A 19,246-nucleotide genomic window follows, 5' to 3' on the forward strand; every position below is an offset into this window, starting at 1 on the left:
TAGCTCCGTAGCTAAAGTGCTTCGCCGATGTATTGTCATGGAGATAAAAGTCACTGTGAATGTCCATTTCGCGTTCTCGACTCTCATTTTCAAATGGATATAGTATCCGAGGTGGTTTAAAATACAAATCCGTGATCCACAATAGAAAAAGGAGAAAGTGTGGAATCCAATGAGACCTTGTACCTAAGTTACGGTCAGAGCGAAAAAAGATACGTAGTCTGTAGTCCTTCACTCTCACTTTCCTCATCCACGAATCTTTCATCCTCGCTCAAATTAATGGGGTAATCGTCGCTTTCTCGGTCCGAATCTCTCTCGCTGCATTGTAAACAATAGGGAAATGTGAGGAGTCCTTCCTCCGGTGACGTCACGCTACTTCCGGTACAGGCAAGGCTTTTTTTTTATCAGCGACCAAAAGTTGCGAACTTTATCGTCGTCGTTCCCTACTAAATCCTTTCAGCAAAAATATGGCAATATTGCGAAATGATCAAGTATGACACATAGAATGGATCTGCTCTCCCCGTTTAAATAAAAAAATGTCACTTCAGTAGGCCTTTAAAAGTACAAAAAACCCAAAAGCAGTGAAGTTGTGACGTTGTGTAAATGGTAAATATAAAGAGAATACAACAAATCCTTTTCAACTTATATTCAATTGAATAGACTGCAAAGACGAGATATTTCATGTTCACACTGCAAGATTACTGAATCAGTGTTAATATTTGAGTTGGCCGTGGCTCCCTTTGTAGTTGAAAAGTTGGGCCCCGAGGTCAAAAACGTTAAGAACCCCCGTTTTTTATTGCATGCTGACATGAGGCATCATGCTTGGTGTAAAGTAGGCCAGTCAAAAGTATCGCAACTTTCAATTGCTGTTTTCTATCTTTATTTTCAATATTACTACACGTATTCTCTCAATGTTATGTTTTTATTAACTTATTAATGTAATATTTATATTACATTTTTACACATATTTTATCATAGGTTTTATACTCTTTTTTTTTTTTAGATGGCGTTAATTTTGCAGAACCCAAAAGCGGTGTGGTTAATTATTAAGATGGTCATTTTAACTTTGAACACACTGCACACATGTGAATGACGGCCATACAAGTCACACTAAGGGTGGCCGCATGAACAACGGCAACACTGTCATAAACCTGTGCCATATAGTGAAACCATACTAAACAACACTGTCATAAATATAAAGTTAAAATTAAAGTACCAATGATTGTCACACACGCATGAGGTGTGGCGAAAGTATTCTCTGCATTTGACCCATCACCCTTGATCACTCCCTGGGAGGTTAGGAAAGCAGTGAGCAGCAGCGGTGGCCGCGCCCGGGAATCATTTTTGGTGATTTAACTCCCAATTCCAACCCTTGATGCTGAGTGCCATAATTATGTGGCATATAGTCAAACCACACTAAACAACACTGTCATAAACATGTGCCATATAGTTAAACCAGACTAAACAACACTGTCATAATTATGTGCCATATAGTGAAACCACACTAAACAACACTGTCATAAACATGTGCCATATAGTGAAACTACACTAAACAACACTGTCATAAACATGTGCCATATAGTGAAACCACTAAAGAACACTGTCATAAACATGTGCTATATAGTGAAACCACACTAAACAACACTGTCATAAATATGTGCCACATAGTGAAACCACACTAAACAACACTGTCATAAACATGTGCCATATAGTGAAACCACACTAAACAACACTGTCATAAACATGTGCCATATAGTGAAACCACACTAAACAACACCGTCATAAATATGTGCCATATAGTGAAACCACACTAAACAACACTGTCATAAACATGTGCCATATAGTGAAACCACACTAAACAACACTGTCATAAATATGTGCCATATAGTGAAACCACACTAAACAACACTGTCATAATTATGTGCCATATAGTGAAACCACACTAAAGAACACTGTCATAAACATGTGCCATATAGTGAAACCACACTAAAGAACACTGTCATAAACATGTGCCATATAGTGAAACCACACTAAACAACACTGTCATAAACATGTGCCATATAGTGAAACCACACTAAAGAACACTGTCATAAATATGTGCCATATAGTGAAACCACACTAAACAACACTGTCATAAATATGTGCCATATAGTGAAACCACACTAAACAACACTGTCATAAATATGTGCCATATAGTGAAACCACACTAAACAACACTGTCATAAACATGTGCCATATAGTGAAACCACACTAAACAACACTGTCATAATTATGTGGCATATTGTGAAACCACACTAAACAACACTGTCATAAATATGTGCCATATAGTGAAACCACACTAAACAACACTGTCATAAATATGTGCCATATTGTGAAACCACACTAAACAACACTGTCCTAAATATGTGCCATATAGTGAAACCACACTAAAGAACACTGTCATAAACATGTGCCATATAGTGAAACCACACTAAACAACACTGTCATAAATATGTGCCATATAGTGAAACCACACTAAACAACACTGTCATAAACATGTGCCATATAGTGAAACCACACTAAACAACACTGTCATAAATATGTGCCATACAGTGAAACCACACTAAACAACACTGTCATAAATATGTGCCATATAGTGAAACCACACTAAAGAACACTGTCATAAACATGTGCCATATAGTGAAACCACACTAAACAACACTGTCATAAATATGTGCCATATAGTGAAACCACACTAAACAACACTGTCATAATTATGTGCCATATAGTGAAACCACACTAAAGAACACTGTCATAAACATGTGCCATATAGTGAAACCACACTAAACAACACTGTCATAATTATGTGGCATATAGTGGAACCACACTAAAGAACACTGTCATAAACATGTGCCATATAGTGAAACCACACTAAACAACACTGTCATAAACATGTGCCATATAGTGAAACCACACTAAACAACACTGTCATAAACACGTGCCATATAGTGAAACCACACTAAACAACACTGTCATAATTATGTGCCATATAGTGAAACCACACTAAACAACACTGTCATAAACATGTGCCATATAGTGAAACCACACTAAACAACACTGTCATAAATATGTGCCATATAGTGAAACCACACTAAACAACACTGTCATAAACATGTGCCATATAGTGAAACCACACTAAACAACACTGTCATAAATATGTGCCATATAGTGAAACCACACTAAACAACACTGTCATAATTATGTGCCATATAGTGAAACCACACTAAACAACACTGTCATAAATATGTGCCATATAGTGAAACCACACTAAACAACACTGTCATAAGTATGTGCCATATAGTGAAACCATACTAAATAACAATGACAAACACATTTTGGGAGAACACAAGATAAACACAACAGAAGAAATTCCCAGAATTCCCTGCAGCACCGACTCTTCCGGGACGCTACAATATAAAGAAACACCATTGGTGGATCTTCACCTAACATCGAGCAAAACTGTTTGTCTGCTGCAACCAAACCAAAAACATAAGTAAAACAAACTAGTAATTTTCTGCGTAGAAACAAGGCCTAAACCAACTGTGTCATCTGTCATATCAGCAGCAGCCGCTCGCTTTTTTTCCACCTGCGCTAACCCGCACGCATTCATAGCACTTAGCCACTGATGCGTTTATGACCGCGCAAAAAGTAGGACACATAAAGTGTAAATTTCTTTGACTGCACAATCAGATGTGTGCTAATTCTACTGTCATTTATTAAGCATGCTAATTTATGGATATTAATCATGAAATGATGTTACGAATTTTAAGAAATGCTAATAAAAAGATATATTTTAGATCCAGAAAGTTACAGGACTGTACACTTTATCCCATGCTTACATCTCATTGTGCAACATGAGAATGTTTTTAAGGGAACTAAATGTGTTCGCTGAAATGGGTCCACATTATTTCCAAAGTACTAGTACATAGCTCATTAAAAACAAGATTTTTTTTAATTTATTTTCATTGTAAGTGAACCAAATAACCTTTTAGAAAAGAATGTCATGGAAATGACTGCTTTTTATTATAATAATAAGACATTTCAAGAATGTCAGATGTGAGACCGGTATGCCGCTGGTATGGCAGCAGTGTGCACGTGGGACGTAGCTCACATGCGTTCCGCTAAATGCCCAGGGAGTTTCTGAGGTTTGCCCACACCCACGAAGAATGAGAGGGAACATTGACGGTGACGGAGTCAAATTAGTGAGGGCGGCTGAAACTATTGAATGTTGTCCGTCTACCTGTGTTGGCCCTGCGAGGAGGTGGCGACTTGCCCGGGGTGTACCCCGCCCGAACGCAGCCAGGATAGCCACCCTGAGAGGAGCGAGCGGTGGAAAAATGGATGGATGGATGGATGTTTGTTTTCATAGCAATATTAAATAGAAGAGACCAAAATAGCCGAAAACAACAAAGTAGGAAGACTATTTGGCACAGTTTGACTTTCATATCATACATTACCTGTCAGTGTTTCCCACACATTCATTTATTTGTGGCGGCCCGCCACGAAAGAATTACGTCCGCCACAAACAAAAATTGTTTTTTTTTTGTTTTTTTTTGTAATTTTTTTTTGTCCTGTCCAGCTTCTCAGGCAAATCATATAGTTGATGTAGATGCCCATATAGGCTGTTCAGATTTACTTTACAAAAAAGAAGTGTAGGATACTTCTCTTGTTGCCTTCTTTGTATTTGACCACTACTGTTTTCTGTTTATTTGTTACTGACTGTGGCAGGACACCTCTGCCTCTGTTTCACTTTATGTTGCTGGTAAATAATATGGTTGTAGTAGTAGGCTAAAGTTAAATTATTTAGTATGCACTAATTAAAGGGGCAGAGCTTTAAGAGACATTTTAGCTTTTATATTTTATAAGATATATTTTTTGTAAGAACCACAATTAATAAATATATTTCAGTGAATAACTTATTGTTCAAAACTGTATATAAATATGTACATAAAGTGTTGTAATTATATTGTAAAATGGATGGACGTTTAAAACAAAACTGTTATTATTAATTAGTAAGTATACATTTTTTGAGCCTTTTTAGAGAAAATCATATCATTGTAGTAAATAATGCAGATTACTCGATGATGTCATGGTGACCACGCCCATAGCCACGCCCATAGTCACGCCCCCACCGCCACAGGTATCTTGGCAGTTTATGGGAAACACTGCCTGTAACTTTTGCAGGTGCAAGAAGGGCGTTTAGCAAAGTGAAACTAGTTAAGAACTAAGATCCACAACAAGCCCGGAGAGGCTAAATAGTCTTTATTACTCTTACAATTGAAAATCAGCTAAGCTGGGCAATTAGACTTTAAAGACCTCATTACAAAACTTTGGAAAAAGGCCCGGCGTTGAGGTTTCTGATTCACTTACAGCGAACAAACAAGCCAATTTAAACTTTAAATGAGATTAGATGAGGCTCGTTGTTTTCCACATTTGTTTTAGCGCAACGTATTTCTATGTGCTCTTTGTTTTCCTTGCACATGTGGACTATCTTGAACAAGCTTTGTTGTTTTGCATATTAGTGCTTGATTGTTGAATACAATAACATGCCCACCATCTATTTGTGGAGTGGTTAATTAAAAATGTATTTGCAATCAAAGGTGTAATAGCGTGTTGCAAACCAGTGAAATGAGAATAAAACAACTAATAATAATAATACATCATTTACATAATAATACTCTGAATGTTTACGTAGGTAATCGTAAAAAAAAAGAAGAAACAAATTGAGTGTTCAGAACACTGGAAATCAAGAATATTGAAAGTGAAAGAAATATGTGTATATATATATATATATATGTATATATAAATGTGTGTGTGTGTACAGTATATACAGTCGTGGTCAAAAGTTTACATACACGTGTAAAGAACATCATGTCATAGCTGTCTTGAGTTTCCAATCATTTCTACAACTCTTATTTTTTTTGTGATAGAGTGATTGGAGCACATAAACATTCATGAAGTTTGCTTCTTTTATGAATTTATTATGAGTCTACTGAAAATGTGAGCAAATGTGAGGGTCAAAAGTATACATACAGCAATGTTAATATTTGCTTACATGTCCCTTGGCAAGTTTCACTGCAATAAGGCGCTTTTGGTAGCCATCCACAAGCTTCTGCTGGAATTTTTGACCACAAAATTGGTGCAGTTCAGCTAAATGTGTTGCTTTTTCTGACATGGACTTGTTTCTTCAGCATTGTCCACACGTTTAACCCTGTAAGACCCAAATATAGAAAAACATTAAGAAAAAAATATTTGACCTTTCAGATGTTGTTGTAGGAGGCATTTGATGCAGAAATTGAAGAGTTAAAAAAAAAACTGTTTATGTGTGTTTTTAGAGAAATGTTGTAATATTGCAACCTTGAGCTTTGATGGGGGCAGAATTTCTGTATTTGTACTCACGTTTTGAGATGTCCGATAATATCGGCCTGCCGATATTATCGGCCGATATATGCGTTAAAATGTAATATTGGAAATTATCGGTATCGTTTTTTTTATTATCGGTATCGTTTTTTTTTTTTTTTTTTTTTTTTTTTTAAATTAAATCAACATAAAAAACACAAGATACACTTACAATTAGTGCACCAACCCAAAAAAACCTCCCTCCCCCATTTACACTCATTCACACAAAAGGGTTGTTACTTTCTGTTATTAATATTCTGGTTCCTACATGATATATCAATATATATCAGTACAGTCTGCAAGGGATACAGTCCGTAAGCACACATGATTGTGCGTGCTGCTGGTCCACTAATAGTACTAACCTTTAACAGTTAATTTTACTCATTTTCATTCATTACTAGTTTCTATGTAACTTTTTTTATATTGTTGTACTTTCTTTTTTATTCAAGAAAATGTTTTTAATTTATTTATCTTATTTTACTAATTTTTTTTAAAAGTACCTTATCTTCACCATACCTGGTTGTCCAAATTAGGCATAATAATGTGTTAATTCCACAACTGCGTATATCGGTTGATATCGGTATCGGTTGATATCGGTATCGGTTGATATCGGTAATTAAAGAGTTGGACAATATCGGAATATCGGATATCGGCAAAAAGCCATTATCGGACATCCCTACTCACGTTGTCTGAACATCTTAGGGTTAATTTGCAGGGTTGATTGCTTTCTTAGCCCCATAACGGTATACACCATTAATAATAATCACACATTAGTTATATTTTTATGAAGTCATTTATTACAAATATAAAAAATATGAAACAAGATAAAACTCTTAAAAAAACGTTTATAACAACAACAATTATATAACAAGCTCTAAATTAAATTTGATGCATCTGTTCCACAATAACTACATATGTACATGCTCTAGACATTGTAATAACAACCAAAAAAAATATAAAAGACATTTTAGTTACTTGAATCCAGTCCAATGAAACAAATATATTTTGTTCAAAGGAAACCTTGAGAGGTTGTGTGAGTTCATGGCCGGAAGGCGTGACTTATAAACAAATGTATGATCCAATAGCCTTGTGAGACTGAACAATAGGACCCAATGACTATGTAAATGTGGTAAAAAAATAAAAAAATATATAACAGATTGTTTTTTACGATGGTTAAAGGTAACGTTGTCATTTTACAACAAGGGGTGTTACAGGGTTAAGTCAGGACTTTGGGAAGGCCATTCTAAAATCTTCATTCTAGCCTGATTTAGCCATCCCTTTACTACTTTTGATGTGCGTTTGGGGTCATTGTCCCGTTGGAACACCCAACTGCGCCCAGGATTTCCCCTGAAGAGCAGGGAAACCTGCGAAACAGACTTGTAGGGATGAAATAGCCTCTGTGTTTATTCCTGACCTAACGTATATATATATATATATATATATATATATATATATATATATATATATATATATATATATATATATATATATATATATATATATATATATATATATATATATATATACTGTATATATATATATATACTGTATATATATATATATATATATATATATATATATATATATATATATATATATATATATATATATATATATATATATATATATATATATATATATATGTATGTGTGGGAAAAAAATCTCCTGAGGATTGAGGAAAACCCCTCATGAAACAGGCCTGTAGAGATGAAATAGTCTTGTGATTTTTTTCCCACACATACATATTACGCTCTACCACGGTATCGAGCACTATTTTTTTGGATAATCTAATTCAGACATATATATATATATATATATATATATATATATATATATATATATATATATATATATATATATATATATATATATATATATATATATATATATATATATATATATATATATGTATATATATATATATATATATATACATATACAGTGTTTCCCATAAACTGCCAAGATACCTGTGGCGGTGGGGGCGTGGCTATGACATCATCGAGTAATTTGCATAATTTACTACAATGATATGATTTTCTCTAAAAAGGCTCAAAAAATGTATACTTACTAATTAATAATAACAGTTTTGTTTTAAACGTCCATCCATCCATCCATCCATCCATTTTACAATATAATTACAACACTTTATGTACATATTTATATACATATTTGAACTATACGTTATTCACTGAAATATATTCATTAATTTTGGTTCTTACAAAAAATATATCTCATAAAATATAAAAGCTAAAATGTCTCTTAAAGCTCTGCCCCTTTAATTAGTGCATACTAAATAATTTAACTTTAGCCTACTACTACAACCATATTATTTACCAGCAACATAAAGTGAAACAGAGGCAGAGGTGTCCTGCCACAGTCAGTAACAAATAAACAGAAAACAGTAGTGGTGGTAGATAGACACAGAGCTTCATCAAACATCTGATCCACTGAACAAAGAGCTCACTGACAAAGCTTAACCTATTGTTAATATAACAATATACAAGGTTAATCTAGGTTGCTTCTCTTTCTTCCATTTTTCTGCATTCTTTCGTATCTCAAGTTATCATTACGTACAGGTATATGTATTGTTGCTTTTGAACAATTGTATTGTTGATAATAAAGGTAAAGTATTGGTATTGTTCATTATCAATAGCGCTATTTCTATTGGTATTTGTATTGCTCCATTTGTAGTGTAATAATGCTCATTGTTATTTCTGTATTGTGTTTTATTTTCGCTAACTGCTTATTTGCTATTACTTTTACCATCATATTAGTACATGTCGTATTTGCTGATGTTGCTCTATTGTTGTTGTTGTTGTTGTTGTTGTGTTTGCTGTTGTTGTTATTGTCTCTCTGTCTAATCCCCCTCTCGTCCCCACAATTTCCCCCTCTGTCTTCGTTTTTCTCTCTTTCTATCCCCTCCTGTTCCGGCCCGGCTGCACCAAATGATAATATAAATACATTTAATAAAGTCAAATACAAATAAGGCAACAAGAGAAGTATCCTACACTTCTCTTTTGTAAAGTAAATGTGAACAGCCTATATGGGCATCTACATCAACTATATGATTTGCCTGAGAAGCTGGACAGGACAAAAAAAAAATATATATATATATATATTTTTAATTTTTTATTTTTTATTTGTGGCGGACGTAATTCTTTTGTGGCGGGCCGCCACAAATAAATGAATGTGTGGGAAACACTGATATATATATTCATATGTACACACTTATATATTCATACTGTATATACACATGCTACAGTGGTTTTGTCTGCTCCAGGCGGTGTGTAAGATCCGAGAGTTCATCCTTCAGAAGATCTACTCCTTCCGGAAGCCTATGACCAACTACCAGATCCCACAGAACACTCTGCTGAAGTACAGGTGCGCGCACGTGCAAAACGCCCACTCTCACACAACCCCCCCCCCCCCCCAACCCCCCCATTAATGGCCTCCGTGCGACCGCCGGTGCGCTCCAGGTTCTTCTACCAGTTCCTGCTGGCCAACGAGAGGACGGCAGCCAAAGAGGTGCGGGACGAGTACGTGGACACCATGAGTAAGATCTACTGCAGTTACTTCAAGTCGTACAGCGGCCGGCTGCTCAAAGTGCAGGTGAGGACACGCGCTTCTACGTTGGCACGGCATCTTTGCTTCAAACAGGGCGGTCCCTGCAAGTTCTTCTGTTCTCATGGCGTGTCTGAATAGGGCAGGGAGAGTAATAATGTATTCTACAAAGTACAAACAGTATCAGGACCAGCGCTGAGAGAAGACAGAGCGGTGTAAATTCTCCGGGGCGCAGATGTTTGGCCGTTGAAACCTAGGCAGTTGTTTTGGACGACCACACTCCGTCTCGCTCTCCTTCTCGGCTCGATACTAGGCGAGTTTAATTATTGTGGTATGTCTTTTTTAAACAGTAAATCATTTATATTGGAAGTGCAATTTTCCACGCCTGCCACTTCATTAGAAACTATTATCCGAACACACCTACGAATGTGTTAATGAGATTACGCATTATTGTTAATAGGGTATGGGGTGTGCATGTAATTGCAGATGGATTGTGTCAAACTCACACCCTGATAACCATCTTGGAACTGCAGTCCAACTGGACAAAGCAGACTTTGAGCTGACAAAGGCTGCTATTAATTGTCACGAAGTGTTTATTGTTCATTTGCGTAGGCTTGTCACGATAGCAGAATTTGTCGGGGTTGAAACCGATACCTATTATTTTCTGCGATGGTCGTCACTTAAAAAAACAACAACAACAAAACGAAACTCATGTACTTTTAAATTCCCTACTTTATTGTAGTCTGTCTAAGACTAGATCTGACAATCTAATTAGAAGACTAGATCTTACCAATCTAAGTCTAATACGAGATCTGAGCAGTCTAAGACTAGATCTGATCAGTCTGTCTAAGACTAGATCTGACATTCTAACAATAAGACTAGAGCTGACCAATCTAAGACTAAATCTGACCAATCTAAGTCTAAGACTAGATCTTATCAGTCTGTTTAAGACTAGATCTGACAATCTAATTATAAGACTAGATCTGATCAGTTTAAGTCTAAGACTAGATATGACCAATCTAAGACTACATCTGACCAATCTAAGTCTAATACAAGATCTGAGCAGTCTAAGACTAGATCTGACAATCTAATTATAAGACTAGACCTGACCAATCTAAAACTAAATCTGACCAAGCTAAGTCTAAGACTAGATCTGACAATCTAATTATAAGACTAGATCTGACCAATCTAAGCCTAACAGAAGATCTGAGCAGTCTAAGACTAGATCTGATCAGTCTGTCTAAGACTAGATCTGACATTCTAACAATAAGACTAGAGCTGACCAATCTAAGACTAAATCTGACCAATCTAAGTCTAAGACTATATCTTATCAGTCTGTTTAAGACTAGATCTGACAATCTAATTATAAGACTAGATCTGATCAGTTTAAGTCTAAGACTAGATATGACCAATCTAAGACTAAATCTGACCAATCTAAGTCTAATACAAGATCTGAGCAGTCTAAGACTAGATCTGACAATCTAGTTATAAGACTAGACCTGACCAATCTAAAACTAAATCTGACCAAGCTAAGTCTAAGACTAGATCTGACAATCTAATTATAAGACTAGATCTGACCAATCTAAGCCTAACAGAAGATCTGAGCAGTCTAAGACTAGATCTGATCAGTCTGTCTAAGACTAGATCTGACATTCTAACAATAAGACTAGAGCTGACCAATCTAAGACTAAATCTGACCAATCTAAGTCTAAGACTATATCTTATCAGTCTGTTTAAGACTAGATCTGACAATCTAATTATAAGACTAGATCTGATCAGTTTAAGTCTAAGACTAGATATGACCAATCTAAGACTAAATCTGACCAATCTAAGTCTAATACAAGATCTGAGCAGTCTAAGACTAGATCTGACAATCTAATTATAAGACTAGACCTGACCAATCTAAAACTAAATCTGACCAAGCTAAGTCTAAGACTAGATCTGACAATCTAATTATAAGACTAGATCTGACCAATCTAAGCCTAACAGAAGATCTGAGCAGTCTAAGACTAGACCTGATCAGTCTGTCTAAGACTAGATCTGACAATAGAATTATATTATATATTATATTATATATATTAGGCTCGGGATCTTTCTGTGTGGAGTTTGCATGTCCTCCCCGTGACTGCATGGGTTCCCTCCGGGTACTCCGGCTTCCCCTGTGATGAGGTGGCGACTTGTCCATGGTGTACCCCGCCTTTCGCCCGAATGCAGCAGAGATAGGCTACAGCACCCCCCACAAACCCGAAAGGGACAAGCGGTAGAAAATGGATGGATGGATGGACCCATCACCCTCCCAGGGGGTGAGGGTGATGGGTCAAATGCAGAGATAATCTCACCACACCTGGTGTGTGTGTGACAATCATTGGTACTTTAACTTTTTAACTTTATAAGTTTAGAGCTGACCAATCTAAGTCTCAGACTAGATCTGATCAGTCTGTCTAAGACTAAAACTGACGATCTAATTATAAGACTAGATCTGACCAGTCTAAGTCTAAGACTAGATCTGATCAGTCTGTCTAAAACTAGATCTGACCAATCTAACTGTAAGACTAGATGTGTCCAATCTGAGTCTATGAGCATGAACGGATGAAGCCTACTAGATCTGATCAGTCTGTCTAAGAATAGATCTGACAATCTAATTATAAGACTAGAGCTGACCAATCTAAGACTAAATCTGACCAATCTTAGTCTAAGACTAGATTTTATTAGTCTGTCTAAGACTATATCTGACAATCTAATTATAAGACTAGATCTGATCTGTCTAGGTCTAAGACTAGATCTGACCAATCTAAGACTAAATCTGACCAATCTAAGTCTAATAAAAGATTTGAGCAATCTAAGTCTAAGACTAGATTTTGTTAGTCTGTGTAAGACTAGATCTGACAATCTAATTATAAGACTAGATCTGATCAATCTAAGTATAAGACTAGAGCTGACCAATCTAAGACTAAATCTGACCAATCTAAGACTAGATCTGATCAGTCTGTCTAAGACTAGATCTGACGATCTAATCATAAGACTAGATCTGACAGTTTAATTATAAGACTAGATCTGACCAATCTAACTGTGAGACTAGATTCGTCCAATCTGAGTCTATGAGCATGAACTGATGAAGCCTACTTGGTTGAGAGGCCAAAGGTCTTCTCAGGCCCACTGAACAGCCCAGTGGCGATGGATTGAATGTCCTGAGAACACAATGACTGGATGAATGACAACATCCGTGGACAAAAGACTTAGTCATTGTTATTCTTTCAGTTTGACGTCCCTGTGTCCTTTGTCTATAATTGTCCAATAAAAAGTAATTGTGGAGTCATGCCACACCAACAGTTACACTGACTCACGGCCAATGTTCCCTCTAATTTGGCATGTGTGTGAGCAAACGCAAAAACTCCCTGAGCATTCAGTGGAGCCCATGTGAGCAAGATGGGTATGTTGTGAGTTCAAACCCCGGCCGAGTCATACCAAAGACTATACAAATGGGAGCCATTACCTCCCTGCTTGGCACTCAGCATCAAGGGTTGGAATTGGGGGTTAAATCACCAAAAATGATTCCCGGGCGCGGCACCGCTGCTGCCCTCTGCTCCCCTCACCTCCCAGGGGGTGAACAAGGGGATGGGTCAAATGCAGAGGACACATTTCACCACACCTAGTGTGTGTGTGACAATCATTGGTACTTTAACTTAACTTAACATCAGACGTGCACACTGTGGCTACACTAGCAGCACACCTGTCCCAAACCTGACTAAATAACAAGTTCAATCTCCATCCATCCATCCATTTTCTACCGCTTGTCCCTTTCGGGGTCGCTGGAGCCTATCTCAGCTGCATTCGGGCGGAAGGCGGGGTACACCCAGGACAAGTCCCCACCTCATCGCAGGGCCAACACAGATAGACAGTCAACATTCTCTTTAGGGCTGCAACTAACGATTAATTTGATAATCGATTAATCTGTCGATTATTACTTCGATTAATAATCGGATAAAAGAGACAAACTACATTTCTATCCTTTCCAGTATTTTATTGAAAAAAACATTATACTGGCACCATACTTATTTTGATTATTGTTTCTCAGCTGTTTGTAAATGTTGCAGTTTCTAAATAAAGATTTATTTAAAAAAAAAAAAAAAGCCTCTGCCCATGCGCATAGCATAGATCAGGGGTCACCAACGCGGTGCCCGCGGGCACCAGGTAGCCCGTAAGGACCAGATGAGTAGCCCGCTGCCCTGTTCTAAAAATAGCTCAAATAGCAGCACTTACCAGTGAGCTGCCTCTATTTTTTAAATGTTATTTATTTACTAACAAGCTGATCTCGATTTGCCCGACATTTTTAATTCTAAGAGAGACAAAACTCAAATAGAATTTGAAAATCCAAGAAAATATTTTAAAGACTTGGTCTTCTTTTGTTTAAATAAATTCATTAATTTTTTTTTACTTTGCTTCTTATAACTTTCAGAAAGACAATTTTAGAGAAAAAATACAACCTTAGAAATGATTTTAGGATTTTTAAACACATGTACCTTTTTACCTGTTAAATTCCTTCCTCTTCTTTCCTGACAATTTAAATCAATGTTCAAGTAAATTTTTTTTTTTTTATTGTAAAGAATAATAAATACATTTTAATAAAATTTTTCATTTTAGCTTCTGTTTTTTCGACGAAGAATATTTGTGAAATATTTCTTCAAACTTATTATGATTAAAATTCAAAAACATTATTCTGGCAAATCTAGAAAATCTGTGGAATCAAATTTAAATCTTATTTCAAAGTCTTTTGAATTTCTTTTAAAATTTTTGTTCTGGAAAATCTAGAAAAAATAATGATTTGTCTTTGTTAGAAATATAGCTTGGTCCAATTTGTTATATATTCTAACAAAGTGTAGATTGGATTTTAACCTATTTAAAACATGTCATCAAAATTCTAAAATTAATCTTAACCAGGAAAAATTACTAATGATGTTCCATAAATTATTTTTTTTATTTTTTCAAAAAGATTCGAATTAGCTAGTTTTTCTCTTCTTTTTTTCGGTTGAATTTTGAATTTTAAAGAGTCGAAATTGAAGATAAACTTATGTTTCAAAATTTAATTGTCATTTTTTTCGTGTTTTCTCCTCTTTTAAACCGTTCAATTAAGTGTAAATATCATTAATTATTAATAATAACATAGAGTTAAAGGTAAATTGAGCAAATTGGCTATTTCTGGCAATTTATTTAAGTGTGTATCAAACTGGTAGCCCTTCGCATTAATCACTACCCAAGAAGTAGCTCTTGGTTTCAAAAAGGTTGGTGACCCCTGGCATAGATCCAACGAATCGATGACTAAATTAATCGGCAACTATTTTTATAATCGGTTTTAATCGATTTAATCGATTAGTTGTTGCAGCCCTAATTCTCTTATTATTATAATCAAATGACAGCAGTCATTTCCATTTCTAATATAAGTGTTTAGGCCCACTTACAATGACAATAACAACAAATATTGTTTTTTATGAACTCTGTACTTGTATTGTTTGTCTGGGTGGAAGTCCTGCTTTGGAAATAGTTTGTACCCCTTTCACAAATTGCAGTTAGTTCTCATTAAAACATCCACATGTTGCACAATGAGATGTATGTGTACATTCCTGCAACTTCCTGTTTGTAAAAAATATATTTTTATTTTTATTTATTTAATATACTAACAGCATTTTATGATTAATATTTATCAATTAAGATTCCTAATAAATGACACTAGAATAAGCACACATTTGATAGGTAAATCATAGTGTAACAACCTGGTATTACACTTTATGTGTGGTGTTGGAGTTGTCCGACTTTTTGTGTGTCTGTAAACGCATCACTGGCTAAGTGCCATATGTGCATGTGTTGGCGCAAGTGAGAAAGAGCGAGCGGCTGCTGTTGATATAACAAAGTTGCTTTTGGTCTGGTTTGTACTGCAGAAAATGACCACTTTTGCTAGATATCGTTTTTTTTACTAATGTTTTGGTGATGTGTTTATGGCCGACAATAAAGAGTTTTGCTCAGTAAAGTGATGGATGGAATTCATGTCCTCAAAGCGTCTCGACAGACGTTACAATATTTGAACAATGATGACGAAAACTGTTTTCTCTGTCGTGTCCGTGTGTCGAAAATTGTTACGCGCTTATTTTTTCATTTGATTTTGTGCGTGGCTTAGATTTGCCGTGCGCAGAGGACGCTTGAGCAGCGCGCAATTGCACAGGCACGCACCTTAGAGGGAACGTTGCTCACGGCCATTAGCATTTGTTTATGAGCCACTGCCAACAGGAAGCACCAAATATGCATTAATGACAGGCATGATTAAATAAACATCTGAAAACAATGAATATTTTTTTAAAGGCCTACTGAAATGAATTTTTTTTATTTAAACGGGGATAGCAGATCCATTCTATGTGTCATACTTGATCATTTCGCGATATTGCCATATTTTTGCTGAAAGGATTTAGTAGAGAACATCGACGATAAAGTTCGCAACTTTTGGTCGCTGATAAAAAAAAGCCTTGCCTGTACCTGAAGTAGCGTGACGTCGCAGGTTGAAGGGCTCCTCACATTTCCCCATTGTTTACACCAGCAGCGAGAGCGATTCGGACCGAGAAAGCGACAATTACCCCATTAATTTGAGCGAGGATGAAAGATTCGTGGATGAGGAACGTGAGAGTGAAGGACTAGAGTGCAGTGCAGGACGTATCTTTTTTCGCTCTGACCGTAACTTAGGTACAAGTTGGCTCATTGGATTCCACACTCTCTCCTTTTTCTATTGTGGATCACGGATTTGTATTTTAAAACACCTGGGATACTATATCCTCTTGAAAATGAGAGTCGAGAACGCGAAATGGACATTCACAGTGACTTTTATCTCCACGACAATACATTGGCGAAGCACTTTAGCTACGGAGCTAACGTGATAGCATCGGGCTTAACTGCAGATAGAAACAAAAGAAAAAAAACCCTGACTGGAAGGATAGACAGAAGATCAACAATACTATTAAACCATGGACATGTAACTACACGGTTAATGCTTTCCAGCCTGTCGAAGGTTAACAATGCTGTTGCTAACGACGCCATTGAAGCTAACTTAGCAACGGGACCTCGTCAGAGCTATGCTAAAAACATTAGCGCTCCACCTACGCCAGCCAGCCCTCATCTGCTCATCAACACCCGTGCTCACCTGCGTTCCAGCGATCGACGGAGCGACGAAGGACTTCACCCGATCATCGATGCGGTCGGCGGCTAGCGTCGGCTAGCACGTCTGCTATCCAAGTCAAAGTCCTCCTGGTTGTGTTGCTGCAGCCAGCCGCTAATACACCGATCCCACCTACACCTTTCTTCTTTGCAGTCTTCATTGTTCATGAAACAAATTGCAAAAGATTCACCAACACAGATGTCCAGAATACTGTGGAATTTTGCGATAAAAACAGAGCTTTTTTGTATTGGATTCAATGGTGTCCGAATACTTCCGTTTCAACCATTGACGTCACGCGCAAACGTCATCATACATAGACGTTTTCAACCGGAAGTTTGGCGGGAATTTAAAAATGTCACTTTATAAGTTAACCCGGCCGTATTGGCATGTGTTTCAATGTTAAGATGTCATCATTGATATATAAACTATCAGACTGTGTGGTCGCTAGTAGTGGCTTTCAGTAGGCCTTTAAGACAGCAGGCTTACTTCTTTAGTGCTGAATCACTGCTCACTGCGCACACACCGAGAACTGATGCGGCCCGCCAGGTAAAAGATGTTCATCGTTCAGTACTGACCATAGTGAAAAAAATCAAGTATCTGTTGTTTTTTTTTGCCGTGGTAATCAAATCAAACTTTATTTACGTAACACTTTTCATATACAGGCAAGCGGCGAACACAGAGTGCTGTACCAAAAAAAACCACACATGCGTTCACAATGAACTTAGAATTTAATGGCAGCAACACCTTGCAAAAAAGTTGTCAGAGAGGCATGTTCACCACTGTGTTACATGGCCTTTCCTTTTAACAACACTCAGTAAAGGTTTGGGAACTGAGGAGACACATTTTTGAAACTTTTCAGGTGGAATTCTGTCCCATTTTTGCTTGATGTACAGCTTAAGTGGCTCAACAGTCCGGGATCTCTGTTGTCGTATTTTAGGCTTCATATTGCGCCACACATTTTCAATGGGAGACAGGTCTGGACTACAGGCAGGCCAGTCTAGTACCTGCACTCTTTTACTATGAAGCCCGTTGATGTAACACGTGGCTTGGCATTGTCTCGCTGAAATAACCAGGGGCGTCCATGATAACGTTACTTGGATGGCAACATATATTGCTCCAAAAGCTGTATGTACCTTTCAGCATTAATGGTGCCTTCACAGATGTGTAAGTTACCCATGTCTTGAGCACTAATACACCCCCATACCATCACACATGCTGCCTTTTACACTTTGACCCTAGAACAACTAATCTTTTCCTCTTTGGTCCGGAGGACACGACATCCACAGTTTCCAAAAACTATTTTGAAATGTGGACTCGTCAGACCACAGAACACTTTTCCACTTTGCATCCGTCCATCTTGGATGAGCTCGGGCCCAGCGAAGCGTTTCTGGGTGTTGTTGATAAATGGCTTTGGCTTTGCATAGAAGAGTTTTAATTTTCCCTTTAAAATGTAGCGACCAACTGTAGTTACTGACAGTGGTTTTCTGAAATGTTCCTGAGCCCATGTGGTGATATCCTTTACTCACGGGTGTGGCTTTTTGATGCAGTACCGCCTGAGGGATCAAAGGTCACGGGCATTCAATGTCGGTTTTCAACCTTGCCGCTGACGTGCAGTGATTTCACCAGATTCTCTGAACCTTTTGACGATATTACGGAGCGTAGATGGTGAAATCCCTAAATTCCTTGCAATAGCTGCTTGAGAAATGTTGTTCTTAAACAATTTGCTCAGGCATTTGTTGACAAAGTGGTGACCCTCGCCCCGTCCTTGTTTGTGAACGACTGAGCATTTTATGGAAGCTGCTTTTATACCCAATCATGGCACCCACCTGTTCCCAACTAGCCTGTTCCCCTGTGGGATGTTCCAAATAAGTCTTTGATGAGCATTCCTCAACTTTCTCAGTCTTTTTTGCCACTTGTGCCAGCTTTTTTGAAACATGTCGCAGGCATCAAATTCCAAATGAGCTAATATTTGCAAAAAGTAACAAAGTTTTCCAGTTTGAACGTTAAGTATCTTGTCTTTGCCGTCGATTCATTTGAATATAAGTTGAAAAGGAT

The 19,246-nt window shown here is 37.0% G+C and overlaps 1 protein-coding gene across 2 annotated transcripts in view; it reads left to right on the forward strand.

Moving 5' to 3' along the window:
• Positions 1–19,246, forward strand: part of vps52 (VPS52 subunit of GARP complex) — a 67,344-nt gene that overhangs the window by 11,380 nt on the left and 36,718 nt on the right. For both annotated transcript variants that reach the window (XM_062046926.1, XM_062046925.1), the window contains exons 8-9: positions 9,716–9,816; positions 9,912–10,044. In XM_062046926.1, coding sequence (XP_061902910.1) covers positions 9,716–9,816; positions 9,912–10,044 — 234 coding nt within the window. The remainder of the gene's footprint in view (positions 1–9,715; positions 9,817–9,911; positions 10,045–19,246) is intronic.

The sequence above is a fragment of the Entelurus aequoreus genome, linkage group LG05 (assembly GCF_033978785.1).
Source record: "Entelurus aequoreus isolate RoL-2023_Sb linkage group LG05, RoL_Eaeq_v1.1, whole genome shotgun sequence".
NCBI classification, from domain to species: domain Eukaryota; kingdom Metazoa; phylum Chordata; class Actinopteri; order Syngnathiformes; family Syngnathidae; genus Entelurus; species Entelurus aequoreus.